General features: G+C 36.8%; 1 protein-coding gene across 1 annotated transcript; it reads left to right on the top strand.

The window, feature by feature from the left end:
• The first annotated feature begins 7,020 nt into the window (after window positions 1–7,020).
• On the top strand, window positions 7,021–9,603 carry LOC132848984 (lactose-binding lectin l-2-like). The gene is made up of 8 exons (XM_060875128.1): window positions 7,021–7,100; window positions 7,176–7,255; window positions 7,544–7,564; window positions 7,658–7,681; window positions 8,498–8,607; window positions 8,973–9,107; window positions 9,218–9,329; window positions 9,441–9,603. The coding sequence occupies exons 2-8, from the start codon at window positions 7,195–7,197 to the stop codon at window positions 9,509–9,511; spliced, it is 534 nt and encodes a 177-aa protein (XP_060731111.1). The 5' UTR covers window positions 7,021–7,100; window positions 7,176–7,194; the 3' UTR covers window positions 9,512–9,603.
• Window positions 9,604–9,702: the final 99 nt, after the last annotated feature.

Raw genomic sequence — 9,702 nt, 5'->3', positions numbered from 1 at the left:
ACACTCACACACACTTTATTGCCAAGTATGTTTTCACATACGAGGAACACACACACACACACTTACACACACATTTACACACACAGACACACACTCTCACACACACACATAGACACACACACAGACACTGTGTGTATGTGAGTGTGCGAGTGTGAGTGAGTGTGTGTAAATGTGTGTGTAAATGTGTGTAGTGGCCACGAGATTTTAAAAACAGCTATTTTCACTTATAACTACTGCAAACATGAGTCTAAAATCATGAAGGTGGTGTTGTTAGACTCCTTGAGGCATGCTGAGTCAAACAATACCAAACGGTTTTCGGGCGGCCATTTTGTGTGTCGGCCATTTTGAATTTTCACGTGAAGTTCAGTATTTTACCAATGCAATGCCATATTGCTACGAAACTTGGTATGGTTCATCAGCGACATGTTCTGAGCGCATCTGATCGGCTTGACCCCGATATCGCTGCTTGCAGCTATATTCAGTATTGTGTCCAGCTGACTCAAACAAACAAACAAACAAACAAACAAACAATATAAAGTAGTCATGAATTGATATATTGAGGACACAGTTTTCTGGAGGTTTATTTCATGGCCACAGTTTACTTAACTAATGTATGTTAAAATGAGTGAGACACAAAGACAAAGAAAACAAGATTTAGAATGAATTAGAATAAGCATGGAAATGACTAATGATATTACACATTACCTCTTAATATGAAACACCTATACAATTGTGTACTTCCAATTTTGTGGAAACATTTTGGGGAAGAGCCACCTTGTCAAAACTAGTACATAAATAAATGTCACATATATTTAAAAATATTACATTGCATCAACGTCTATGATAAGAAGAAAGTTATATTTCCTAACGAAAATGAAGTGTAATTTGTAATATGCTGCTCAATAAAGCTAAGAATGATACCAAAGGCTGTTGCTGCTGTGACGAGAATAAGGAGTAGCACCACTTCAGCCTGACGAGACATAGCTCCTGCACTGCAAAATATAATATGCATTTCATGTGTTAATAAAATAAGAATTTAGTATTTTATACCTCATCAACTTTTCACTTACATCTAAACAGGAGTCTCTTCTTGCTTGATGTAACACTGTGGTAAGTTGTGATGCTTACATAATGATACTCACAGAAAGTTCCTCTTTCAAAAAAAAAAAAGTTAATAGTGAAAGGGGCAAATATAATCACTAATACTAGTATTGAACATGTTTTTTTTGTTCTGGAAAGCTATAGATGGGTTCATATTGTTCATAAGGTTGTGAATTAATTGTTTAGAGGAAAAAGTGCCAACTAGTTTCCATCAAACTGCAGTCATTAATGCTGTGAGGCCACTGAGTTTAAAAATACTAGCTGCTGAGTTTGTTTCAAATCAAAAACAAATTTCTATTGCTACTGGACAGCAGCCCCAAATTCCATGGAGAAAGGTACCATTTACATTTACATTTACATTTACAGCATTTGGCAGACGCCCTTATCCAGAGCGACGTACATAAGTGCTTAAATCTCTAACATTGAATACATTAATGCTGGCTCACTAAGTTACATACTTAAGATACCATGAGTTTAAAACATTTGTTCAAAGTTACAATGAAAGTGTCAAAGGTGTTTTTTTTTTTTTTTTAAAAATGCAAAAGATAATGAAGAAGTGCTAGTTGAAGTGTTTCCTGAATAAGTAGGTCTTCAACCGCCGCTTGAAAATAGCCAGTGACTCAGCTGTCCGGACCTCTAGGGGAAGTTCGTTCCACCACCTTGGTGCCAGTACAGAGAAGAGTCTTGTAGTATACTTGCCTCTTACCCTGAGAGATGGTGGAACCAGTCGAGCAGTGCTGGTAGATCGGAGGGTGCGGGGTGCAGTGCGAGGAGTTATGAGGGCTTTGAGGTAAGAGGGAGCAGGTCCATTTTTGGCTTTGTAGGCCAGCATCAGTGTTTTGAATCTGATGCGTGCAGCTACCGGAAGCCAGTGGAGGGATCGCAGCAGCGGGGTGGTATGCGAGAACTTTGGCAGGTTGAAAACAAGCCGGGCAGCTGCATTTTGGATCATTTGCAGAGGACGGATTGCGTTCATAGGTAGACCTGCCAGCAGTGCATTGCAGTAATCCAGTCTAGAAATGACAAGAGACTGAACAAGTACCTGAGCAGCCTGTGTGGACAGAAATGGTCGAATCCTTCTAATGTTGTAGAGAAGAAACCGACAATATACCAGTACCTTATTGAACACAGATCACATAAGGAAACACTTTTGAGACTGATACGATGGAATTTAAGAGAAATGAATAAGTGAGTTCTATGCATATACTTTCAGTGACTTTGCTAGAGATCAGTTTTCTAAAACTGAGCAATCACGTCTTCTAAGCTTTTCCAGCAAAAGTGTAACATAAGCTGACTCCAGCTACATTATAGTACATAGTCTGTAATATTAAATTATTCATGTGCAGTAACAAAATCATTGTGTGAGTGGGCACAAGGCACATTGTGATGGGATTTCAGCATAATATTATCTAGCTAAATGATTATAAACATCCCTTAAATAACAAAAGTCCCTTATTGTGAAATATAAGTAATAAGTATAACTACACCACAACGCTAAAGCTGCAACTGCAGCTTTATTATTAAGAATAATTAATTATTTTTATTATTATTAATAAATTATAATTATTATTATTTTCTCTTACCTCAAACTGTTGTCCTATTTTGTGTCACAGCTAATATTTAATTTTTAATTCAATTAAATGTATTTCTATGGCACTTTTAACAACTGACATTGTCTCAAAGTAGCTTTACAAAAGAATAGAAACATAATAAAAAATTCAAAGTTTAAAATTAAGTTACTATTTATCTCTAACATCTGTCCTAAATGATCAATGGAGAGGAAAAACTCCCTGAGATGATAAGGAATAAACCTTGAGAGGAAACAGATGCAGAAGGGAACCTCATCCTCATTGGACAGTAAATAATGTAAATGTACATAATGTCTTTTCTACAATGCTTTATTAAAGTGAAATTTTCCAACCAAGAGCTGCTGAGGAAATAATAGGTCAGGGTACTTTCTGAGTTCATCATAGGCCTAACACTAATTTCTTCCTGCAAATGTTCACTGATGAAGACCTGAGCACAAAGCTGACAGATACAATGGCAGTTCAAAGACAGTATAATAGTCTACAAGTGGTTCTATCTACATCAATCCCATGGGTCATGTGTTGTCCATGCAGATCTATCTCCAGCAGACTGCACCACCAATCGACGAGACTCCAACCGGGGTAGGACGTCAGGATGGATCAAATAAGTCTAGAAAGAAGAAGTGGACACATAGGGAACTCAGATCACTGGGAGCTCGGGAGTGGCATGTATAGGTTGAGAGAGAGATATTAATATTTAATTACCCATGTGGAATTTAACAAAGTTATTGTACTTTCATTATTTCTAATGTTTTAATCAAATTAAAATAGAAAACTAAGATTCATATTCGTACAGTGCTTAGTTTTGCAGCATTGAAAATGAATCACATTAAATTTGAGTTTTGTGTATTGTTTCTCTTATTTCCATCTCCTAGTTATTGAATACAAATTTTAGACCTTTTGTCAGAACTGTTTACTAGTGTGCAATTTAGGCCAAAAAATGAACCCAAAAGTTTCAAAGGTTTGTTGGTTAATGTATCATGCTTTGTAATCCATGAGTGGCAAAAAAAAACAAAACACTTATCATAGATAAAAAACTGAACAGATGATTCCTGTGATACAGACATCAGGAAACGAAGAGACCAGAGGTTAACGATGTGCAAAAATATTGTTATTTCCTGTTGCTTTACAACCTGCGATTCAAATTTCTCCTTATTTGGATTTTATCTAATAGACCTAAAACAGTCCAAATCTGAAGTTAAATGAAAAATACCTTGAAAGAGTGAAAAATTGAAACTGATCAAATGACCTAACAGTTCCAAAGGGCAAGTACAATAGGGCAAGATACACAAAAAAACAGGTGATGCATTCAAAATAACCTGAACATGCAAAAGTAATGAAACACACAACTTCCAAATTGTAATCCATACAAACAGGTAAAAACAGGCAAAGTTCAGTCAAAGGCAAAAAAAAAAAAAAAATATATATATATCCAAGCGAAAACAAGATCTATAAACAAGACAAGACTAGATTTAAAAACCTGAAAAGACAGCCAAAATACAAATGCTTAACAACAATATTAATCATAGGAAACTGAGCATATACCTGTAATGACCACGGAACAGAGCGGACCCAAACGCAGGATAGCATAAATAAACGGGGTTTAATGACAAAACAGGACCACAGACTCGAGACGGGACGAGATGGGACGGGACGGGACGAGACGGGACGAGACGGGACTAAACAGGACTAAGACCACAGTAGATGCCGCGCCGCACGAGGCAACGCGGCACAGTTAAATACAAAAAAGGACAATGACACAATAAGGATCAGGTGTGATGACAGGGAGTAGCAGACGAAGGTGGGGCAGACACGTGACGAGAAACGTAAACAAACGCACGTGGCCAGAGTCCGGGCAGAGTCCTTACAATACCAAACCCAGAGGCACTTAATATAGTGACAATTAGAAAAGAACCAAACACACCAAAGAGGACCAGGTGGGTTCAATTAAAAGTCTGGCGACTGAGAACGTGGGAGTACCAATGTTTGTTGTCCACACACCGAGCATTATTCATTCATTCATTCATTTGTTCATTTTCTACCGCTTATACGAACTACCTCGGGTCACGGGGAGCCTGTGCCTATCTCAGGCGTCATCGGGCATCAAGGCAGGATAAACCCTGGACGGAGTGCCAACCCATTGCAGGGCACACACACACACACTCTCATTCATTCAAGCAATCACACACTAGGGACAATTTTCCAGAGATGCCAATCCACCAACCCTGCATGTCTTTGGACCAGGGGAGGAAACTGGAGTACCCGGAGGAAACCCCCGAGGCACGGGGAGAACATGCAAACTCCACACACACAAGGTGGAGGTGGGAATCGAACCCCCAATCCTGGAGGTGTGAGGCGAACATGCTAACCACTAAGCCACTGTGTGCCCCCCCCCCAGGAATTATTATATTCATTATAATAAAATACAAAGACAATGGCACCACTTCAGTCCACGACCAGACTGCATAACAGTTTCTTTCCACAAGCCATCAGACTCCTTAATAACTGAACTGAACTGTACTGAGCACAACACACACATGCACATCAACTGTATGGACTGCACAGACCTACACCAAATACACACTCTTTCAATATACATCCATCAACCTGTTTACATGCTGTTTTTGGACACTGTTTTTTGCTCTTTGCACATGCTGTCTCTCATTTCAGTTAATTGCTGTTTTGCAGTTAAATACTTTACCTCCTGCAACTGCTGCTACTGTATAATACTGTGTTCATTCCAGTATTTCTGTACACGTAGTATTGATTTAGCATACAATATTTACACTCGTATGCGCTGTTTTTGTTTATTGTCTTTTGTGTATTGTCTTTTTTGTAATGTCTTGTATTTTTTGTTTGCACTGTCTTTTGTCCTGCACTATATTTTTGTCTTGTCCTGCACTGTTTGCACCAGGTTGCACAGATGCACTTTATGTGGCTAGGACTAACTTACTTACTAACTTACTAACTTAAGTCCTTATCTCTGTCTTTGCTTTTATGTAGCACCATGGTCCTGGAGAAACGTCTCATTTTACTGTGTACTGCAACAGCTATATATGGTTGAAATGACAATACAAATTTCTTGAATTCTCGACTCTTGGACACTGTTGGAGCTGCAGGTATCTACAGAAGAGATGGTGGTGTCAGTCCATAAGACCACTTTAAGCCATACGCTCCTCACAGAGTGGGGCTTTATGGAAGGTGTTCAGAGAAAAAAAAAAGAAACAAATCCAAACAGCATGTGGAAGACATTCTCTCTGGTTCTCTAGTTAAATGAGACTAAAATTGGACATTTTGGCCATCATGGGAAATATTATGTGTGGTAAAATCCCAACACTTTCCATCCTCTTGAGAGTATCATACCCATAATAAAGCATGGTGGTGGCAACATCATTGCATGGGATGCTTTTCAGTGGCAGGGACTGAAAAAATGCTCAGGACTGAAAGCTGGATGGAATACAAGCCCATTTCTGATTCCAAAAATCTGTGTCAGTCTTCCAGAGATTTAATACTGGGTTGGTGGTTCATCTTCTAGCAGGACAATGAGCATAAACATACTACTAAAGCTACATTTGAGTGATTTTAGGTAAATTGAGAATTTGTGGCATGACATGAAGATTGTTGTCCACCAACACAACCCATCTAACTTCATGGAGCTGGAAGAGTTTTCCCTTAAAGAAAGGGCAACTCTCACAGTTTTTAATGCTGTAAAAAACATAATGCTGTTTTTTAATGCTGTTAAATATTTTGCAGCTTCAAAATGGTTGGCATGTTGTGTAAATTCAATTTTAAACAGCCCCCAAAATCACTTTGAATGCCACGTTGTACTGCAACAAAACAGGAAAAACACAAAGGGGGATAAATATATTTGTGAGGCAATTAAACAGTATGCTGTGTAGATAGGGACATGAAGGGACCTCTGTGCCATGCAGTAGAATGTAGAAACAAGTATATGATGAATTTATGTGCAATTTTTTGTAAGCAATAATGAAGAAGCAAATTTATTGTGTGTAAAAAAGTTGAGAGACATTGGGTGATGACACAAACAAGAAGAAAATAAAACATGGTGAACAAAATTCACACAAACACTCACTGACCCATGTGTTTTCAGAACCAAAACCAGTCACTCTGGAACCCCACAATTAGTCCCATATAGACCATGGACTTGAGCTCATCCAGAACACCCGTCTGTTACACCAAATTCAAGACACAATCAACAAACAATCAACATGTTACGTCGTCTCAAATATTTCCATGTCTTTATCTTTGCATCTTCACAGGACATTGTGCAATTATCATTTATTCATTTTAGGCAAAAAAAATTATTTAGGAAGTTCCTGACAGTATCACTATATAAGCATCATCACTTATCTTCATTTGTTACATCAAGCGAGTAAAACCTCCTGATTAGATGTAAGTGGAGTTACGGTGAGGTATAACATACACAATTCTCATTACATTAACACAAATCATGCTTTTTTCTTCCAGTGCGTGAAAACAAAGAACTATGGCTTCTCAGACCAAAGTGGTGATGCTTCTTATTCTCGCCACAGCAGGAGCAGCTTTGGGTAAGAATCTTAACTCTATTAAGGATATTAGGATATAACTAAAAATAAAATTGTTAGTAAATGTGATATATGTTTTATGTAAAATTTTAATACAGCTGTAATTTTGGTTGTTTGAAAATATATTATTAATAAATATATAATGTGTTTCCTATTGTGTGATTGGCAGATCGCTCTCTTTTTAATTCATTTTCTTTTTGAACATCATTAAAATTTGTCATCTGTATCTATAAATAACATTGAAAAAATAATTGACCATAAATGATGACCTTTCCACAATTTCCTTTTAAGTTGTGGCAAACCCAATATCAGGTAAAATTAAAATATTAAAATCTTGAAAAGCAGCTAAATTGTAATTGTAACCACCAGGACTTACATTACTCTTTTCTTTCTTCTAATTTCTAGAGGCTGATCCTTACATTGTGAAAGGTAATTAAAATACCTGCACAGATCAGTATGATATTAAGAATACCTCATTTGTACCAGCTTTACTTTCTTTTTATGTAATTAATTTATTTAAACTGATTATGTCCTATTACAGAAGTTATAAATATACAAAACCATTGGGGTAACGTAGCGGTTATTTTATTTTTTTTTATCACCACAGAGTCGTAAGGCTACAGGTTAATGTATTAAGGCCATAACTGGACAAATAAGTGCTGCAAGGTAATTTATAGCAGCCAAAAATGAATATACTGAGACCAAAAGCTAAAAAATTAAAGCAAGAATCATGTCATTAAGAACTATCTTCTCTTTAGAGAACAAGGGGTCTTGTAAGTGATGGTTTGGTCCCCACATAGACCTGATCACAACAACACTGAGTCTGTCTTGGGATATACGTTAAAACAGAAGGATTTAACAGAAAGATTTTATGCGTAAAAAACTTTGCACAGTACTGTATGTCTTTATGCAACATTTTATGGCCAGCAAAGTATACTTTATGGTGAGAAGTATGCTTTTTGAACATCTTGTTCTAGTTTTATGTGATAGTTTGATGTAATAATAAGCTCAACAAGCTCCACAGAGGACATTTGGGTTCTTTTGCTACACTTTTGGGAAACCATGTGTTTATAGATTTGCTTTGTGCACAGGGACATTGTCATACTGGTTCTAGTGAAGGAAAATGCTGTAATGCTGCAGCATATCAAGACAAGTGTGTGAATGTACATATACGTATGTAAATATGAATGTGTACCTGTGTGTGTGAATATCTATATATAAATATAATATTGTATATCTTTTTAGGTCAGGCAGTAATGCGTAAATTTTCTGACAAATGCCCCATTGGATGGTCCTACTATTTCGGTCGTTGCTACTTGTACAACGGCGCCAAACTGGATTGGGCTTCTGCAGAGGTTTATTTTAATTCTTTCCAACTGTATTTACATTTGCTCTGTTTACACAAAGGGGGAAAAATGTGAAAGTATTATTTATTAGCATATCACTGGTGGAATGTGTATTAAACACTGAGTTAAATCTTATATTAGTAAAAGGCTGTGAATAGTAACACAGTAACAGGACAGGACAGAAAATTTTATATTTATTTTAAAATGGATGAATGATTATGTCTTGGCCAATATCTATTATAGCTATTTGGTACCTGTATAAAGGTTAAAATGAGATTTATTTATGAGATGTATACAGTGCCAGGTCCTTAACTGTGCATAATAACTGCAGGTAAGAACATGCAATGATTTTACAGTTCTGTTTGTTTTTCTAGACATTCTGTCAGATATTTGATGGACACTTGGTCTCAATACACAGTGAGAATGAATATCAGCAGATAAAGGCTCTTATCCGTAGTTATGACCCCATGGAGAATCCAGCATACATCGGCCTCAGTGACTGTCAGAAGGTAAGCAGGGGATCATCTGACTGTATGGTACATGATATATTGGCTTAAACATGGTAAAAAAAAATGTAATCAACTATTACACCTTGTGATTTCCTCTGTTCATCTTTCAGCCTTATCAATTCTTTTGGTCTGATGGCACCAAATTGACTTTCACCAAGTGGAATCCAGATGAACCAAATAATACTAATGACAGAGAGCGCTGTGTGCATATAAACTGGTCTCGTGAGTAAAAATTCTTACAGCTGTATGTATCTTAATAGCTTGTGGTGTGTTGCTTTTCTTTTAATTCAAATACGATGACATTTACGAGTTTATTTTTTCTGTTATCTGTAGCCGATAAAAACTGGAATGATATTTCTTGTGACTGGCAGTATGCCTTTGTGTGTGCCAAGGAAAGTGGCTGAAACGCTTCCTACTGCATCTCACCAAATATAATACAATATTTTTCATCGTCACTGATGAATTTATAAAATGTCTTCCATAACTTCAGCAATAAAAAATCTAAAAAAAAAAATGTTAATATTTGTTGTATATGATTTATTTTCTTAATGGTTATCATTTTATTGTCATTTTTAAATACAGTACACTCTCAGGA

Source organism: Tachysurus vachellii, chromosome 7 (assembly GCF_030014155.1).
Source record: "Tachysurus vachellii isolate PV-2020 chromosome 7, HZAU_Pvac_v1, whole genome shotgun sequence".
NCBI classification, from domain to species: Eukaryota; Metazoa; Chordata; class Actinopteri; order Siluriformes; family Bagridae; genus Tachysurus; species Tachysurus vachellii.
This window is presented reverse-complemented; position numbering and strand designations above follow the sequence as displayed.